At 32.2% G+C, this 21,735-nt stretch overlaps 1 protein-coding gene across 3 annotated transcripts in view; it reads right to left on the reverse strand.

The window, feature by feature from the left end:
• Positions 1-944: 944 nt before the first annotated feature.
• The window catches only part of LOC130899108 (neuroligin-4, X-linked-like), a 113,297-nt gene continuing 92,506 nt past the window's right edge, over positions 945-21,735 (reverse strand). For all 3 annotated transcript variants that reach the window (XM_057808878.1, XM_057808877.1, XM_057808879.1), the window contains exons 7-9: positions 20,867-21,018; positions 10,797-10,912; positions 945-6,587 (exon numbers count right to left, since the gene is read on the reverse strand). In XM_057808878.1, coding sequence (XP_057664861.1) covers positions 4,597-6,587; positions 10,797-10,912; positions 20,867-21,018 — 2,259 coding nt within the window. In that variant the 3' untranslated portion in view covers positions 945-4,596. The remainder of the gene's footprint in view (positions 6,588-10,796; positions 10,913-20,866; positions 21,019-21,735) is intronic.

A 21,735-nucleotide genomic window follows, 5' to 3' on the forward strand; every position in this document is an offset into this window, starting at 1 on the left:
TCTTCTAATTTCAGGAAAATTTATTATTCTTAGTTTTCAGGTGAAAAATCTATTATAGTTCGAATCATTAATTTCAGTTTCATCTGACAGATCGAAAAATATGCTTTCAAATTTGGTCTTAGCATTTTTTTTATCGTTTTTATGTAAGGAAATAGTCTTGAAGATTAGAAATTGATTAGAAATATTAATTTATATCTTCCTTTTGTGTCTGCTATTTAGAAATGAATAAATATCAATTATCTTCGAGACTATTGATATTTAATTGTGTTTAATTTCTCAAAATAGATGAAGATATAACATTAATATTTTTCAACTAACAGAGCTGGTCTCACAGAGTCTCATAATTTGTAATGTCTGTTTAGATAAATCAGATTCTAAAACCACATTATCACTTGAGCTAAACAGACAATTATTAAACAATGTTGAGTTCTAAAATAAAAATGAATCATACCAGATTGTAGATCGACTAATTTTATCAAAAATCCTATTTTTACAAGTGTTGTTACCTAAGTCTTGAGATATGGCAACACTGATGGGAATATATCAAATTTGACATGGCCAATATAAAGTTTGTCATTTTCAATAGTGACCGTGCTCAGAACGTGTTAGCAAACAATTGCTATTTGAGTAGTTAAAGCTCACAAATCACAAACAATCACAAACATTTTCGTGCGAAATTTTCTATTTCTATTTTCTAATTTTTGATTGGCCACCCACTTCACAGGCCTTGTTTGGCACAATTGGATCAAACGCATGGAAAAATGTGTGGATCTCAATGGTGAATATTAAGGATAACAATGAAGCCATATCCAGTTTTAAATATTCGTTTCAATTTGTCTACTTCAAAATTAACTAGCAATTCAGAATATTCGTCGATATGAATTTTATCGGGAGCAACAACATGGTAAGCAACCAAAAAAAGGAAGAAAGAAACTCAAGATGTAAAATTTTTATTGATTATATTAAATTAGAATAAATTACCATGAATATTCCAATACTATTGAATCAACATATATTTCAAATATCATACAGTGTCATCGTAAATTAAGGTAACCTGCTAATATTTCGATGTATATGAAATTTAAAAAAAAATTTATTTAGATCAACTACTCGTACATATGTTGATTATAAGAGAGTATTTTCATACTAAATTAAAGTATTAACAAATTCTCAAAAATATCAGTATATAATTGAAAAAAATATTTAGAACAGTGATATTTTTCTCACAAAAATTATCAAAAGGAACGAAGAACTTATTCAATTAGATGTTCCAACTGATTTCAAATCTGTATTGGACAGTATTCAAATCCATTATAAAAATTATCAATAGTACCTATTACATTCCTCCGCTCATCGTGACTATCAGATTTTGATTAGTATCCAACGTTTTCAGGACATCTTCAAATATTATAGTCTGTAGGCTGAATCAATGGATCTCACTGACCCTTCTCCCAATCCATATTTCATGTTCTAGGTTCCCACATACATCTAGTATCAGAATCAGTAAATTATCTAAAACTCGCTCTTGCATGTGAAAAAGGAGAGAAGTCTAAATAAGAGTAAAATGAGATAAGTTAGACACTCTTCTTCAGTAATTTGAAGATGTACAAACGGAGGCAACTGTACTTCCAACTAAAAGTTATCAGTTTATTTTAGAGTTAAAATATTTCAATTTAAAAACTTACAATTAGATATATAAATTTTATTTCTGAGCAGCTGGTGAATTAGTCGACATTTGCGAAGTGTGTTTTAAAAAATATTTAGGACAAATAAATATATACCTAGATGGTGTTATTAGAAAAAAAAGTCCCTAGAATAACAAAAGGAGCTCAAGGGGGACGTCACGAACCAACAAACAAAATTGTAATTTCAAAATTTGATATGGTTAAAAGACACATCCTTTCTGTGCCATCCTATAAAAGTCATTATTCTCGAATAAAAAAATATGAAAGCGTTTTTCATTCCATGTGGCATGAGGCTATATTTGGCAGAGGTGCTAACCGATTGTTTATATAGGCAGCTTTCATCATAAGGTGAGGATTTTAAGTATTTTATACTATATTCCGACAACTATGGAGGTTATGGAGAATAAGAATTCACATGTTGCAATAATGTTTATTATTCTAATGCAGCTCTATACTCTTTCAGTGGTGGATCATAAATTTTTAATTTGATTAATGCATTAAATCTCCTCGAGACTGGTATCAACTGGTAAGTCTTTGTGGAAAAAAAACGTCTAATCAAAGTGATGGAAATTAAAAGATTCCATTTTTTTTTAATTTTGCCAATTTCTCGAAAACAACTTTTCAACTAAAAAACTTAAACAAAAATGGAGACAAATTTCTATGGAAAGTTGTTTAGATGGATAAAGTACGATAAGACTTATGGAAAGGTGTTTTATAAAAACATTTATAATTCAGAAGAGCCTTTCAAAGTCTTAGCCGAGGAGAAGAAAAAAAATTCAAATGACGAGATTTTTCAGTAGTTTTATAAAAATTTCTCTAGCGTCTTATGAGTTACCTCATATTGATGTCCGGTTATTATTTGTGTCCCTGAGATTACTTACTTCATTTCATAAGTTTATAAATCTCAGATTTCCATTTTTTTCTTTAAACACTTTATAAAAAAATAGAGTTATTTCTTGAGAAGAAAAAAACATAATTTGATTGAACACGTTGTTTTATAAATACTATCGTCAAAATATTGCAAAATTTCTAATTGCTGCTTGTTCAAAACAAGTATTTTTGAGATGTCTCCTTCTGCATGTCCAAAAGCGAATTGTGGCTGTATTTAATTGTAGATAAGTGGTCTGGATCTATTTTTTATTCATTGCATTCTATGGTTATGACGATCTTTCACTTTGCCGAATGGATGCACAAGGATTTTCTGTAAAACTTCACAATCAGCCCACTTTTTCGATCATAGTAAACAAAAAAATCGTTTTTTCTCCTTTTCCGTGAACTCAATGGAATTTTAGACATCCTCAATAAAAATATACACCTAATAAAAGAATTTCTTCTAGGAAACTATTCAAATCGCAATATTAACAAGTTACGTTTCTATTTGTGAACACCTTGTATTTGAAATTGTTAAAATCAAACATATATCTAGGTCTAATATAAATACAATACATAATTATATCTATTAGTTGGCCTCAAGCTGCTTTATATAGATCGATATATCACCTGTGTACCAAAGTTCACAATAAACATTATGAATTGATAGCATATATGATTATCCAAACGTTATATTGATACAAACTTTAGGCGTAAAATTTTTAGTATGTACGAGTATATTCTTATTGCTTCAATATAATACCCTGATCCTCACTATATTTATATTAATACAATTATGAGTGAAATATGATTTACATCGTAGTACCTATCGATACTATTTCTCTGGCATAATAAGACTTTCAGGTATGTTTCTAGTGTTAAACTGTATACTTTCTTTCATTAGATTGAATATTTTTTTTATATTGGGATCATAATGATATATATCTTGTTTTCAATTGCGTATTCAAGAGTAAAATCATTATTTCAAAATAATCATGCATCCCTCTTTTCGAAATACATATATGTCAAATTTCTCAAACTAAATGTTTCGAAAACTTTCATGGTCTAGGTTTTCATGTATATATACCGGCTATGAGGAATATCTTTATAAAAGGAATTCCATACAATCATACAGTTATCTTATTCACCTGTATCCAACGAATCACCGCAATTGATATTCCAATTCATGATAGAAGTAATGAGATCAAAAGATGTTGACTCAATTTCAATGATAGATCAATCTTCATTTATTTGATATTACACTTTGTTAATGATAACTGAAGTTTGATAGTGAGTTTTCATTAATATCCTGGCTATAGTTTTTCTGGGAACTTTTCAACTTTTATTTCAAACAGTTACAAGTTAGTGTTTGGAAGAAAAGGTGGTTTTAGTTGGTAGTGGAAGTCAGTCAACTTTTGAATCCAAGCACAATGCACAAATGCATTTTCCCCGTCAGACAAAGCTTTACTGGTCTTTCACGATAGGGAAGATGGGCACAGTTGCATACAAAAAACAAGTCAACTCATTCAAATTCTTCTGCTGATTATCTGGGAGAATAATTTTTGTGATACATAAAAAATATTGAAATCCATTTTTTGTGGATATTGCCTTCTTTTCTGGAGTACTAATCATTTGCATGATTATCGGGCTGACAGACGACCATTCTCAATTTTGGTAAATTAGGATAATCACTGAGGGTCACTTGGAAATAACGTATTACAACTATAGAGTGTCCCAAATCATAAGTTAACTATATAGAAATTATTTGCTTCGATACTAATAACATTGGAAACTTTTAGAGGATCAGTAAGTGATTTTTGATGTGTTCGAATATCATAATTAACGTTTCAATTCATTGTGAACATGAAGCAAAGTTGTAATTATCCTAACAACTTCGAAGTTATGAGACAGTTTCTCCACTAAAATAAGTTAACAGACGCTATTTTATTTTCATTTTTTTTAATGCTTTTTCCTATTATGTATTTTTTATCCTAGTTTATCCAAACGTGATATTTGTATGTATCAAAGAATCATAATAGACTTAGATTTTCTTGACAACGGTCCCTGTGTCTGATTCTTCAGAAGTTGGTGTCGAATCTGAACTAAGTGATTGTGGATTGAGCCGATTGGTAGGTGCTTTCACTAACATTGGAATTTGTGACCTCTTTTCCGAACTCGTATCTTTTTTCTCTTGTTCACTCTTATTTTTAATTTGTTCAGATTTATTTTCAGTCTTTGTTTCGGTGATATGACTTTGCATGTACGGTTGATTATCTGGCACAACTACCCTCGGAACATGTTTAGTGGGTTTATCGTCGCTAGGCTTTCGATTAATTGTTGGTTTTATAATCACTTTAGGATCAAGTCTTTTAACGTTTGGAACTGTTTTTGTTTTTGGAGTAATACTGGCATATACTGGTTCGATAAGTGACGTCTTACAATCTTTCTCAGTTACAGGTTTTTCTTTATTTATATCAGTCTTACTTTTGGGTATTAGAGGACCTACATAGAGGTTATTACAAACGGTTTCCGGTTCCTCCTCTGGCTCTTCTGCTAACGTTGGTTCAGATATGAAGACTGGGTGGGGAGCACTCGACTGCTTAGTGAGGGTTGAAGTCCTCGGAGGTGGCACAGGAGGAAATTTATTGAATTCCGGGAAAGGATGTGTATATGGTATAGGCATGGATCTTCTCTTAGTGATAAGTGCTGCTCTTCCCGGATGATCTGGTAGTACCTTTGGAAAATTTCTTCTTTTAATTATATTTAAGGACTCTTCAGGAGAGAGAGGTGCTGCTACTATATTATGATCATCTCTCGATGTTACATTTATATCGGCATTTGAATCAAACGTTTTCAACTTTCTTTTAGTTGTATACTCTAAATCCTGTACTGGATCAGAAGCTGAATGTTTGTGTTGTATTTTTATAATAGTCGGTTCAATGTCAGCAGTTTTGACACTTATAGTACTAGTACTTCTTGTGAGCCCTTTTATGTTTTCCATAGGTCTTAAAGAAAAGTCTTCCAAAGTCAAAGATCTTCTCAATGGCGTTTCATTCTCAAATTTTAAATGCGAATAATCAAGGGATTTTAACAATTCAATTGGTTGTTGCATTAAAACGCTTGGTCCTCTTCCAGATGGCGTAGCATCAACTTCTACGGATACTTTAGGAGGTTTTGGTCTTCGTATAGTTGAGGTCTTAGGAATAACTTCTGGAGGTACTGTAGAAGGTTGAATCACCGACTTTTTACTTTCCGTGGTAATTTTGAACTCAACTGGCGTTGTTCTACTATTGACTCCATGTCGATTTCTCCTGAATATTTTAGGACTATATTTTTGTATGATTTCTTGTGTTATCCATTCGCGTACTTTGGTATGAGCGTCAATAGTACTACCAGACATTTGTCTAGTAAGTTCATAGTTTGGGGATGATTCAGGTCTAACTGCTTCATAAGTGTCATCGCCCTTAGAAGATTTACCTATCATTCTTACTATATTGCATCCATCTAAAACGAAAGCTTCATTATCTTTTTCCTTTTTCTCATTATCAGTTGGTTGACTGATATCATCATCTTTCGATGGTTGATTTTTCTTTTTGTAGCATTTGAAATACAAAATGACGAATAGGATGAGATTTGCCACAAGAAAAAGACCTCCGGCAACTGAAAGAATATTCATTGTTGAACTTTGTTTCAATTCTTTCGAAGGAGCTTCTATAATTTTCCCATAAGTTGTTTCAACAATATTATCAGGACGATCGTTACCGCGTGTTATCACCACTCCGTAATTTTCGTTTGGTTTTTTGTAAGGCTTATTGAAATTTTCATATTTATTTGGCAGATGATCGTACAACCAAGGGGGAGGTGTCCTCCGTGGTACTGATGGAGTGCCGTATACACCATATATTGGTTTCGTAGTAGGATGCGATATTGGATGTAAATGGAAAGTAAGGTTTTCTGTTATTGTCGGAAATATGTCGTTCCAATATTTCATCTTCTGTTTCTTGTAGTGCATTTGTGGTTGTGGAGGAATTTCTGTGGAAGAAGTAGAAATAATTATTGTGAGAATATAATCATTTTCAAACAAAAATTGACTATATAAGGTGTTCCAGGATGACGTGAAAATACTGCTGTGACAAGAGAAAATTTTCTCATACGACTTGTATGCAATTAAAGTTGCGGAATCAGTAAGTAACATGATTGTGTAGTTCAATTAGAAATGTTGAGTTCTGTTTTAATACCTCCCACCTGAATATTGTCAATAAATAATTATAGTTTATGATGATTTTCTACGGAATATCCACATATCTCCTAAACCATGAATTTTATAGAGTTGAATAAATAGTACCTTTTTGTTGAGAAAATTGATTGAAAAACTTATAAGTGATCATCCATTAAAAATTGATAATGTTCGAATGTAAAATGAAGAGAATAAACTCAAATATGAGTTTTTATTTTCCAACTTCAATGGCTTATAACTATAAGAAAGAATGGATCGAATGAGAAATTTTTTCATATGTCACAGCATTATTTTCACGTCATCTACTCACTACCGAATTCCCTGCATCAAGTCCCTAAACACACTGTCTAGAATATATGTATTGCAAAAACAGTTTTAAAAACCATTAAAGTCTTTTTTTAATTTACATTTTAGATTGTTAATTATCTAGTTTTGCTTTGACCGCAATTTGTCCAATTCCAATAATTTCAATACAAAATCTTGAGAGGAAAAGATTTTAAACATTTTAATTTTTCTGATCTTCTTATGAATTCTCAAATCATAGCATATGTGAATTGGAACTTTTTGATTGCAATTAAGAGGTAGCTTCACATATATTCATGATTTCTAAATATCTAGAAGGTTTAAAAATCAGTTGACATTTCTAGCTGAGAATGCTTTCATTGAGGATATGTAAGAAACACTATTAGAATGTTTCTTACCAAAATAATATCATCCTAGAAGTTTTAGGGAAAGCGTTGCCCTACGATAGATTTTTTCATAATGTTCAACATAATCTATACATCAAGGCTGAATCCTTACCCCATATTTCTATCATTATGGTATATAAATTCAATCCATATATCAGTATCAGAAATCACTGCATTATAATTGTCTGAAATATAATTATTATCATAATTGATGATTATTCTGATCTATTGCTACATCAATACACGGTTATAATTTTCTAATTGAAGAAAATCTTTTTCGCAGTTTGAGAGCATGTTAGCAGCGACTTTGACCATTGTCGGTTTTAGTTATAACGTGAAGGCTGGGCGAGACATTTTCACGAGGTCTTTTTAACAGTAATTGACTCTTTACTCTCCTCCTGCTATGATGCCTGTATCATTGTTTCGCCAAGCCCAGGCATAATCCCCATTGCACGAGACATAGCACGCTCTCCATTCTCCCGCGCCTTGTCACTATAAACCCCTTGGCCCTCTACGTGCTTTTTTTTTTAAATAAAATGAAAAAACTTGGGAGAGAATTGATTCTGATTTATTTTAATGTTCCTATATTCATTAACAGGCCTCGTTAAAAAGACATGCTTTGAACTCACAATCAAAGACATTAAATTTACCGTTCAAACGCATTATTCAATTGTGAGTAGTTTGTAATTCAAAGTTATATATTTCCTTTGAAATATTATCATAATTTTGGGAGGAAAGTAATGAGTTTTCTTTAAATTTGATTTTGTTCTTCTTCTTCTGCACTAACTTCAACATTTTATGATTAAAAATTTTCATAGATTGTATGGTGACAATATCAGATTATTTTGTCTTACTGTCGACAGACGTGAACAACTCAGTACAAAAAGAATGATTGATCATATGAAGCTATTGAATCTTTCCTTCACATGCAGATGTTATATAAGTTGAATATATAGAGATTTTCAATATTCTTAGCAATCTAACCAATATTTTCAGGATAGTTTGAGCGTTGATTCGGTCGATATTGATTTATATTTTTTGGTTATTTCCTCACCTCGAAAGGTAGACGAAAAAAATAAAAATTAACGAGATAAGGACTTGTTGGTCTTGATTGCATAAGTAGACATCACAGTCATCCTCTCTTAGCCCTTAGAGAATTTACAGAATATTAGAAAATCATCTAGACATCGCTGACTTGTAAGTATGATTTTTCCACATGGAAGATATGTTGCAGTATCCTTCCCTTCGTTTTACGAAACCGGCAGTCCAGATCAGTGGTACTGTCTGTAATGTTAACCTGCTTTCATGTGTCCTATGATTAGGCCTGCTACTGTTTCTGGTTCCCGCCTTTTTAGCAACAATGTGTCTGCTATTAGAATAATATTATAGTACCAGCCACTGTTGATGATCTCATTAAACACTTACAAAATATTATCAAATCATTTTAATTCAATTTTGATAAAGCTGCTTTAATGAAAAGTTCAAAACATGACTATCAGATTATAGAAATATTCAGGATAATTAAAGTTGGTTTAACATTTCATAGGGATAAAAATAATCATTATAACCCTTGCAACCTTATCCAAATATACGGTTACAAGTTTAATTAGTAGTGTCGGGTTCCCTTTAAATTTGTGACATAGGTGGTTACACGGTGGTAGACTTAAACACAAAAGATATGAGAGCAATTAGAGACCCATGTATTAGAACAGTAATTATTGTTCCTATTTGGGATACTTACAACAAAATTAATGAGCAAAACCAACTTCGAGCATAATTTTCGGAAGCACGTTCAACACTGCATAAAGGAGTGAAAAAAGTATTAAGAATATGATTCATTGGATTATTTACTTTTTATATCGACTTCAACTAAATTTCTTGAAAATTTGTCAAGTTGAGGAACTGGATTCCACTTCAAATCGGACAAATGATTCTTAAAAAACTTAAATAAATTATTTTTCTATCAATATATACTTTTATATGGGCACTTCCTAGTATACTTCCTAGTTTCTAAATAGAATTTTGTTTAGGCGAGTTATAGACTTTCATATAACAATGCTATGGATTCTTGGGTTTGCCAAAACATTGCTTTCAACTTCAACCGCCAATAAGCGAATTTGTAGTAATATTTTAGGACCAAATGCTCGGCAGCAGTGCCTTCTCTTTTTGTAGAATAAGCAACCGGGATCTTTGCTGCAATAAATTCAATCAGATTGCTCCCACTTCACTCCAGAATCTTCTTCAATATGGGTATTCATGGTGATGATCTGTTGTTAGTGTTAATCTCAAACATCTCTGAGGTGTGTCCACCGATAGCGACCTGAATGGATGGGTTTTTGAGGAGGCTAAGGAGCAAATCGATTTGTAAGGACGACAAATCGTATGATCCTAACTTATTCAGAAGATTGACTGCCAAACCCCCTACCAAAAAACGTCATGATTCAAGATTTCTCAAAATTTGCGATTTAACGACTTTCTGATGACCATGACAGTGGCTGGAACTGAAGCAATCGGACGGTAGTTGCTGGAAATCGTTATTTTTTTTAAATGGGTTCAATGGGAGAACATTTCCAATCTGCATTTGGCCAACTTTTGATAAAACAAATTTATCATTCGCGGGTATTATTAGACGCTAGCTTTAGGTACAACATACAAGTGTTCATCGAAAAAAATCATATTCAATCTGAAAATAGGAAAATATATTGTAATAAAAACTAATCGGACTTTATAATAAATTTTTTTCAGAGATTAAAAATTCAATACACGCAAATAGAACGTAGATATCACGAGAAGGAAAGACCAAGAATAGAGAAATTTATAGTAGTCAAGAATATTTGTCTTATGACCGCAGAATGGAGTGTAAGAAGCACTAGAAAGCCTCGCAAGGAATTTATAACAAAAGAGAAATATCGGCGAACGCCAAAAGATGAGTAATCAGATGAGTGGTGTCTTTCTGTCATAAAGTTGACTAAATTGGTATTTGAGAAATGGAAAACTGCTAATATAACCCTTAAATGAAGTTTTATTGTGAACATACAAATGAGAAATCAGAGTTTTAATAGATAATATATAGGTGGCAATAATTGACGGGAAAGGGTTTGATAAATAATACTAATATGAATCAGTAATCGATTCATTAATGAGTTTCAGATACTTCAAATTACTTTGATCTCAGAAGAAGCATTCGTTTTTCCTGCCATTAATTGTTGTTCCAAAAGTTATTTCGGAAGAGAAATTTTTACAGCTGCACTTGCAAATGACTATTTATTTTCGAGAATCAGTTTTCACTTTTAAAGTTTTTATTGAATATCTTACCTAGTTCCAAAAATCTCTCGTCTTTGGTATCGAACTCAGGCCATTCCACATCGAATTGAGTCCAATAAGCCGGACTCAAGCTACTGAAATGTTCTCTCCTGGGTACATTAGGATTTCTAGAAAATTAATAAAACAAAATCAAACTCATGTGAAAATTCAATAACATCAAAGAGATTCTAACTAGTAATGGAAATGCAGTTTTCGTTCACACTATATATTCCAAAGTTGTCTATCTACAGGGTCGCTTAAGGCTATATACCGAAGCAAACACGTTTCGTTTCCTACTGTTTCTGTTTATAACACTTATTAATAATTTCTATAAAAATATCGAACGTTGTCACATTAAAAATCTCTTCTAAACATGTATGATAATATGTGATAGCCGAGGAAATTGGAAGTATAAAATTTGAATAAAAATGAAGAAGAATATACTAATAAGGGATATATAAACCCTCTACAATATATCGTAATTTTTAAAATATTCTCAACTCAAGTGCAGCTTTTGCAGTAATTAGATTGTTTCGAAATGTTTTTTCGATAAAAAAAACCGTTCGTGTTAATCTGTTGCTCATAAAACAAATAGCAAATCGCTGTATTAATATTAACTAAGCCAACCTTCAGCTGGTAATTTTACGGATCGCTGAAATCAGTTTCCGCTTTGTTTATATTTCAACCACTTGTTTCTTTCCGTTAATTCAACGTTTTTCCTTAAACTCTCTTTTCCGCCAAAGATGATGTTCTTAAGTCGGTTATGCAAATATCCAAAGGTTTTGAAGGTTTCACAGCATAAATATTAGATGTCCGAACAAGTATTCAAATATAAGGGTGATAAATAAGACATTAGAAATATATTAACACAGATATTGGAAGTTTATACGGAATTGTTCAAGAAATATATCAATAGATTAAAAAAACTGCAAAGGATAGTGTTAAAGTCAATGAAATTGAGATTTTCTGCCATTAAATCATGATCGACAAAACATAATTTCACAACCTCAAAGAATAGTACAAACCAAACTAAAAAAGAAGAAAATAAATGTCAATTATTGTGGAAATGACTAGAATTATATAAACTACTCCTAAACATATACAAGAGAAAACTTATTATTATGGGAGTATAAGGTATAATTGAAATAATTTAACATTTTGATGGTTACCTATAACGGAATAGCAAAATTGCAACATCCACACAACATTTTTATCGTGGTATCTTAGAAGGACAACATGTAAACCGCAAAAGGGTGATAATCGGCTTATAATGTATAATAGGAGCGATAATATGGAAATATCAATACAAATATATGAATTGAGCAAATTATGAATAACTGATCCACCTGAGCGATTCTCATCTCTTGTAATATTCAAAATTTCTTGAATGGTATCTGATAGATATTCTTTCTTTACTAATTAAATACGTATTCAGAATAGAGTATAATTAAGATGATCAAAACACTGTGCGTAGGCCTCGAATCCGATCCTGTTGATAAACTCCGAGAAAGCTTATGAATGAGGTCCACTAGAAGAACTCATTGAAAGACAATTCAAGCTGTGAATGCAGAACAGAAGCCAACTAATCAGAACCATCCTCATTCCTTATTATGCTGTACGAGTTTATAACATAGGAATACATTGTCAAGAACCATTACAAGAAGTTTCAAGTTCAGAAAAATATATGATATATTATATCAAGATTCAACAGATCTAACAAGAGCTAGAGTGGAAGTTGAAAGGAATCCTAGATGACGTCAGGAGAAGAATCAAACAGCACTCCAATCAACAGCACGGACTACGCCACAGAAGATCACAATACCCTCCTCCCAATTTCGAGAAAACCTCAACCAGCAGTGAAGACAACGTTAAATAAGAAAAATGAATGGAGTCTTTTTGAAGATTGGTAAGGACGCCTTTAGCAAGTGGATCCATTTAAGGTCGTTTTGAGTAGTGAGAGGTAAAAGCACTTCCAACTGGAAGGTCAAAATATAGAAACAAGAGTGAAATGCCCTAAAAAAAAAGGGATAGCTGAAGACTGAATTGGAAGGTGAACGACCGGCCAGGTAACTGATCAGCTTAGGTATGAAGCTTTTCATAGGATGCATCGCTCTTTGAATGTACATTATAGAGCAAGCTGGTTTGAATATTGTGCATGAGTGTGGATCAATAGTACTTTAATGGAATTACTATTGTTGGCGAAGTGAGAATTATGAAGTAATGAATAAGTGATCATATTTGTATAATATTGTTATGAACAAGTCCAGCACATAGGCCGTGAAGCCTGTTCTGTCCAGTTAAAAAGGACGAAGTGAGATTTATAAAATTTGGTGGAGTCGCGGCCAGTTTGATGTACAGTTTGACAAGTCAGGATGGAATTTGAGTACATGAATTTTAAATGAATCAATGCTAAGAAGACATCACACAAGCCAGAATAAATATTACAAAAATACTGGTAATTTGCGAGTGCTCGAATATTTAGAGGAAGTTTATTTGATAAAAATTGACAGTGTGAGACAGCAGATAGAATGTGGAGAACTCACATTAATAAACACTACTCAAAATTAATTGCATAGGCCTAGAAACATCGTGTTTATCATAAGAACTAGAACTATTAGATGCATAATCAATTTTAAGATTGTGAATAACAATAGGAACATCAGAAAGATTCTCGCGACAAAACAGAAGTAAAATGAAGCGGTGATGGCATCCTTCCAACAGATAGAATGCACTATCCTTATAAATTGAAAATCTGGCTTGAATATAAAGGAGAGGAAGTTTAAGGGGAGTTTATAGCTGCATACAGGTATTGATAAATGAACAGATTGACGAAAATGAACACAATTTACTGAAAAATTTACGTGCTTACTGGATGTGACGATTCAGCATTGATCAAACAAAAATCGAGTGACGTCAATACTATTGATGCTACTCTAGTAAATTCATTTGAATACTAGTCGTCAAGCGACGAAATCTTAGCGGAATTAGGTAGCGATATATATCCAAAAAATGGATATATAAGAATGATTCTCCTCTAAATTCCCATACATTATCAACCTAGTTCCAAATTGAAGAAGTATTTGATTGCCTACAACGTTAGCATCATTTGTATAATCAGGGAGTTATTGACTGTTGTCTGAAAAACACAGGATATCTAACAGCTCTAGGAGATACGGAGGAAAGAATGAACTACAAAAAATTTGAACAATGAATATTGAACAGTTCTCCCATCACTAAAATATATACAAAGAAATATACAGAAGAGGAAAGCATGTAAAAAAATTGTCCAAGAGTAAGAGTGAGGTATTAACCAGATCAGTATTGAATATGATCTAGAGATTCCGACTTCTACTACTTTTTGAGAGAACTGATCATTATACGGAAGAAAGAGTTTTTTATAATCGAGTGCTTACATTAAAAAAGCTAAAAATTTGAAAAAACATGTATAAAACTGCGATCGCACAAATGATGTGTGACTATTGTGTCCTCCATCATCTCATCTGCCAATAGTGAGATTTATCTACCCATATTGCGCAGTGAAGCTGTTAGAAAAACTACTTCTAGTTAGAATTGTTACATATTAACAATTGATTTTCAACCGACTTTTACGAAGAGAACTTATGTGCGCATCAGAATCTTTGAATTAATACGTGAACATAATTTAGTTAAACCATGGAATTTTGTCGATATATATTGGTTGGAATTTAATGAACTACTGAAAACGGATATTTTTTATTCTATATTCTCTGGAAAGTAAGCTTATTCTGTTCAAAATCTCAAGAGATTTTCTCCAAAAACTTATGCTTCCGATTGTACTTTACAGCTGAAACTTTAATTGCCAATTATCGACCCATAATCCCATGTTATCTGTTGAGATCCGCTTCTATCAATTCCTAAGCTGAAAAGTACATATAAAATCGTTTATCTACTACCAATTTAAAATTTCATGGTTCTAATATTGAACTTGTTAACAGATTGTTAACTTTCCCTCCCTCTAGATTAAGAAAGTATTCGATAAAACTTTCAACCCCTCGAGGAACTAATGTATTCCATTCAAGTGTCATGATATCAGAAAGAAGGTCACAGTAATAGGGGTTGGTTGCTTTATACACTCGTTGTTTGTGTGAACAAGAAGTTGATGATTAGATGAGATAAATTTGATGGAAAAGTAGAATCGGATATCAACTAGTGAATTTAATTTTAATTATTTCTGTTTTATTTCTCTCTCCACTAAATTCAGTTCACTCATAGTCAATTGATAGAGAAAAAATATGGATCTTTCGCGATTACGTTCCTCATTTCCACAAAACTTCGCACTAGTTTCAATCAATTACAAACTACAATGGTTTTTAAAGTTTGAAAATGAAACAAAATGAGATACGACTTACTACAGTGCAAATACAGTGTGTTTCTATATTCATGCAACAGAATTCAGATTGTTTGTATGAAATTAAGATGGGTTCTTCCTATAATAAAATTTCTTCATTCCACCCCTTGCCGTATTATCACCCTCAAAGGTGGTGACTCAAATTGAGTTTTTTCTATAAAATTTCAGTAGTGCTAGAAACTTGAAATTCTGTAATTGTCGTGCACTTACGAAGGACTAACTAAGGGAATTTTTTCAATATTCTTGTCACATTATACGGGGGTGGAATGGTAACCATCACTTTATTATATATCAAAACTTCTTTGAAATGATGAAGTTTTATGAAATAAAATTATAACATGAAATTCTTGTTTCATTTAAATATTTTTTTCACTCTCAAATTCTTTTCCTAGAACCAATAGCTGCAAACACAAAATGCCAATGGGAAAGTCAAGCAACAAGTGATCTGTGGTGTGGTGGAGTAATACCCAGGACAGGAAAAAATGGAGAAAAATAGCGGAAAAAGTTAAAACATGCAGTGAACTTTATTTTAAAAAGAAGAAGGTTAGAACGTGGATTCACTCACCACAATAAATGAGTCAAAGAGCTCTTAATTGATTGGTTACTATTTCTATTGTACAATGTACAACCGAATATTCATAATAGCTACTGAGAAAAAAACGGAATACCATAATATATATTTTTTATAATAAATGGCGTGGAAAAAAAATGAAGATGTGAAATGTAATACGATTCATAATAATGCTAGAAATAACCAACTCTACCTTGTTTTTAATAACGTAGTTTTAGATAGTGGGCTGTTAGTTTTCACAATTCATTTTCTGTGTTTACTCTATGTTTATTCAAATTTTAGTAGGTTGATGTCAAACAATGTTGTTGATTATTACCAATCGAAGTTTACTTATCAGTTTAATCATTTCGAATTTGCACGTTTGTATAATTTTAAAAAGAAAATTTAACCAACAACTCATTTCCAGATAGTTAAAAATGTGAAGGTAGAACAAACAATTCTAGAAGAAATTGATATACATCCGGAAACAAGCACTAGATAAATTGCTGTTACCCTAAATATCAGCTATTTATCTGTGTGGCGAGTTTTAAAAGAGCAGTAGTTATCTCCTCACCACATCCAACGGGTTCAAGTTCTTTTACCTTGAGATTTTCTTTAACGAGCTAGATATTGGAATAGTTAACACTACAAATACTGCAAAATTCAAGTATAAGCAGACGAGAATACCATGAGATTCTAGAGCACCATTGTCAAAAAGTTTTTTTATTAAACGGATGGATTGATATTGTACGGGATAACTTAATTGGGCCACATTTTTTGCCTTAATGATCTTCCTGAACTACTTGAAGACATCACACTCAATATCAGACAAAACATGTGGTTCATACACGATGGTGGTCTAGTACATTTCAGTTGGACTGCTAGGCAACATTTAGGTGCAACATATCCCAACCGTTGGATTGGTCGAAGAGGACCCCAACTTTGGCCTCCTCGATCTCTTGAGGTGAATCCTTGCGATTTTTGTTTATGGGGTTATTTTAAATCATTAGACTCCACAACTGCCATTGCTGATATCAACGATTTGAAAAATCGTACTCAAATAGCTTGTGTCACCATAAGAAACATACCTCAAATCTTCGAACGTGTACGGCAATCCATGGTACGTAAGCTATGTTATATTATTTTATACCTTATATATCAATAATGTTTTCCACCAATTTATGAAAAAAAATATGAATTATGGTTTTAGGAAAAAATTTATAAACAAAAAATATTTTTAAATAAAATACGGATTAAAACTTTATTTAATAAAACTTCATGTTAGAAAAATTTTTTGATATGAAATAAAGTCCCTAATTATTATTGAAAAAATGTCCGAGGCTAGGAAAAGTGTGCCGTTTTTGTTATGCGACCCTTCTTTATTTCATACTAGCAATTATCTCTTAAATTTTGTCGCATGAATATCTCGCGGTTGTACTCTTTAAAAATATCACCAAAGTTGCAAGGCGAAAGAAATTGCTCTAAAGATAGTGAATTTGAATTTTGTTCCATTTTAGGACCAATCGTAAATTTGTCATGGAAGCGACGATCGTCTATCTGGGAATAACAAAGCAAGAAATATATTAAGAGCGATTTCTGGAGTCCTTCCTTCTGTTAGAGTGGAAAGTAAAATATAGTTCAGTTGAATGTCAAATCCTATTTGATGACAAATAGATTTACTGTCGATTTTCACAACAATTATGGATCCTTGTGAAAATTATCTTGTAATAAAATGAAGTTTCGGTTAAAGATTCATAATTCTCTGAGAATGAATTGCGTCTTGTGACAAGTATTAAAATACCTTGCATAATCTGGTAGTTATTGAGCAGGAAAACGTGAAAATCTTTGATATTCGAATATGAGTTTTCAATATAATGTCAGCATTTCCTCGAAATAACCGTACAGCATTTTAGAAGCGAGCAAATCGAATTCCAAAGCCATTTATGTTCATTCTGTTCCTGAAAGTATGTACTAAGATGAGATTTTTATAGTATATAATCCCGTAAATAGGAGAAATACGGTAAAAGTTTTATTTCATACCACACACCTACCAACCAATACTTTGTTAAATCGTAGTACTGAATATTGGAAAGTATTTTATTTTAAAAAGTCCCTGTTCAACAAAATAATGGAATTTCATTTTAAATATAGAGATTTATTCGAATACAAGTACTTTTCCATTGCTTTGAAAATAATTTAACTCAGAAGTGACGTATTTGATAGGATTTTACAAAAATATTTTGTATGTGAAATAAATCTCCCAAAATCAATTACGTTTTATGGAATTTGAGTAAAATATTCATCAAAATTCACCTCATCCTATATTAAAAAGCAAAAAGACCTCTTCAAAAGTATTAAAATTCTTTAGTCTATCCGCTAGTCAAATTACCCAACCTGAAAAAGACTGTTAAAACTGTTCATCTATAAAAATTTTTTTCAACCTCAAGATGAATAAAACTACATAATATAAACAAGCAAAAACTGTAGATACAATCATCATCGTAGAACAAATGATACCTGTTGATATTTCAGCAAGTGTAGTGAAACGATTATCGAATGCATAAGTCTTTTTTTGGATTGAGATAAAAAGGAGGATGAAAATTGTCATTGTTAGGAAGCTGGTATTGATACACAAATAAAATTGGTTTCTGAAAGATCTCGCAGAATTTCAAGAATTGAACGAATACCGATTGAAAAGTCGCGTTCAAATAGAGGCAAAAGAACCTGGAGAAGGTTGATTCACATGATACGAACACGTTATGCAGATAAGGGATTATAGATTGTTAACACGATGATTAGAATCAAGAGTGGGATAGCTACCGAGTCGGAGCTCTAGCAAACACAAAATTCAGTCATTACTAACATGATGTGTCATTTTGTTCACATATGCCCGACAACCTATCTGTGCAGTAGATAATTCATTTGGTTTTATGCGTATTTTTCTGAAGATTTAATTCATTTGTAACTTATATCACAAGTATTGTATCGAGATTAAATTTTTAATGAAATCTGACAAAAAACCTTCGGAAATTCTTCATAAATTGCAAGTGGTATATGAAGGCAGGACTGGATGATCCACGAATATCTTTACCTTAAGTACTGATGCCTATAAATACGTGGAGAACATACTACAGAAACAGCTGTTTATATAGCATCCTACTGCGATTGATTGTGCGAAAGTTTCTGACAAAGAACATTTAAAATTTTGCACGCACCCTGTATTGCCACAAGTGATTTGGAAATGCAGTTCAGGGGTTCTAAGTAGCTATGACTGGAGTTTTGAATGGGTCAAGTCGAAATAATTATTAAGGATATCTTAAATCGTTAAAGCAATTTATATAATTGATTATTGTAAAGTTTTATTATGAAAGTTTTGGAAAAATAGTTACAATACTCACAATAATCCTTATCGTAGACATTGGAACAACACTGAGATAATGCTCAATATGATATAATTCAGATTAAAAACTATTGAGAAATCTAAATATTGTGAAATAATGCCGTAGGTTTCTATTATTCTCAAACCCACAAGCAGATTCTCATATTTCATTGTTTTAATGGTTACGATATACTTTTGGATCTACGAAAATCTTTCTCTTTCAGTTTTTCATCAATTCACGTCTTTCTTTCTCCAACTTCAACCGATTGAGTTCTCCCATACAGTCCATTTTGATAAATACGATAAATACGGATGGTCCCAGAAGTACCTGGCCTGGTCGAGAGATGTTAGTAATTGCTTGAAAAATACCACTGTGTTAAAAACTACACAATCTATGAATCAAATTTTGTATTTGTTTGGCTGCAATTGATAGCGAACGATTTCAGTGAATTGGTGAACATGGAAAAAATTGGATATCGTCATATGATGAGATACTTTCATTTGAAAAGCCTTAGCCCAACCAATATAAAAGCTGAACTAGATTCTACTCTGGATGAGACTGCTTCTTCGTTATCGACACTAAAATATCGGATAGCAGAGTTTAAACGAGGCCATACCAGACCAGCATCGCAGTGGTCGGCCAAATGAGCTAACGACTCCATAAATGTTGAAACAGATCCACAAAGCGGTACTATATGATCGTCGTTTGAAAGAGCGCGAGATAGTAGATGTAGTAGGCATCTCAAAAAATTCAGTAAATCCCATATTAACTGAAAATTTGAACTTGAGAAACTTGTGCGCAAGATGGGTGCTGCGATTGCTCACAATAGAGCTAAAATAGCATCGTGGAGATGGTTCCATCGAGTGTTTGGCAATGTTTCTTATAGATAAAACCGAATTTTTGCGCCGTATCGTTACCATGAGCAAAAAAATCATGTAAAACCGGACGCACTTGGCTAAGAAGAAAGTGTTGTTTCTTCAAGACAATGCACCAGCTTAATCCGTTATTGCAGCGTTCAAAATTGAATAATTGAAGCTTAAATCGCTACCTCATGTATCCTATTCACCAGATTTGGCGCCATTGAATATCTTTTGTTTTCAGAAAGAAAAAATAGCTCGATGGTCAAAGATTTTGCAACAATAGAGAAGTGATGTCAGCAGTTAATAACTATTTCGAGGAGCTTGACGATTCTAATTGTAAAAAAGATGTCGAACTTATTGAATATCGCTATTAAAAGTATATGCAACTAAAAGGAGAGGTTTTGGGCTGAAAACAAAATAAATTTTTTTCCAGAATTTTTGTGTTTGGTTTGTTGGATCCGATACCTCTGGAACCATCCTCGTACTCTATTTTGTCTTGAACTGAGTTTTTGGTATTATTATTATTAAAAAATACACGTATAATTATATCAATTCAATTGTTTGCAAATAAAGTGTGAACTTTTATATTCGTCTTACTCAAATATTCCAATTCTGATTGTATTTTTTCTAAAAAAACGAATCAAATTCCATGTAATCTATATCTACGAATAACGTTGAGAATCTTATTAGTTTCAAATAGTTACTAATATGATGGTCAACATTTAGAAATGTTATTTCTACCAAATAAAACTAATAATGTCTTGTATTCCAAACAATAATTATATTTTACTCGTCGGAGAAGTATCGTTCTTCTCATGAAATTTCTCGAACAAAGGCGAAACTTACATTCACTACTGTTGAATAGAAGCTAATTTTGAATTAATAAACAGCGTAGCATTACTTACCCCGTTTCCGCAAAGTTGGAGAAATACATCATAACTATTTCCGAAAACAAACGTTCCTGCTCGGTGTAAGAGTCGACGAAATGAAACTTTGGTCCATCTAAAGGAACCCCAAAAACGTACGGTAGCTCCTCACCATTGTAAGTCTTGTCTCTCTAGATAAATTTTAAAATTAGAAGACAGAAATAACCGCATAAAGGACGTACGCTTTTTAACTTAATTTTTCGTTTTTCTTGTCTTACGATAGGAAGAGTCGTCTGCGTCAGAGCGAATACAAAAATAGAACATAATTTTATAGGCCGGTACCGGAAAATAATCATTGTTGTTGAATAAATGTCTTCTATTTGTATATATCAATTGGTTAATACCGTTAATTTCTCAATAAGTATAAACATAAACCTACTACTAACTTAAGTGCTAATTATATCATTATATGGTTATTGCTTGAAGGAAATTGAGTGAGAGTGTCCTTGTGCGGCTTATCCTCAGATATCAAACTCTCAGCATGCGATAAAACCTAAAGTTACCTGTTTTGGGCAAGGTCATTTCATCACTGTCTCTTCCTATACTATAGAAATCTTGTCGAATCAAGCAACACAACATTAACAAAAAATTCATAATCTTGATCGATTGGTAATAGCTAATGAATATAGAGGTTGACATTCCAATGGACAGTTCCTTGACACATCTAAGACAATTGTGTTCCTAAGTTCAAATAAGCATATGTCGGAAAAATTTTAGGGGGATTCAGTGAAGGAGCATTTTGAAATGCGGATATAAGTACTGTATAAAAAGTGCATTAAGGACACCAAATTAATTATACACAAGGAACAGATCCAGTTGAGTAAAGTTGCCAATGAGATTAGATAAAG

This window comes from Diorhabda carinulata, chromosome 10 (assembly GCF_026250575.1).
Source record: "Diorhabda carinulata isolate Delta chromosome 10, icDioCari1.1, whole genome shotgun sequence".
Taxonomy (NCBI): domain Eukaryota; kingdom Metazoa; phylum Arthropoda; class Insecta; order Coleoptera; family Chrysomelidae; genus Diorhabda; species Diorhabda carinulata.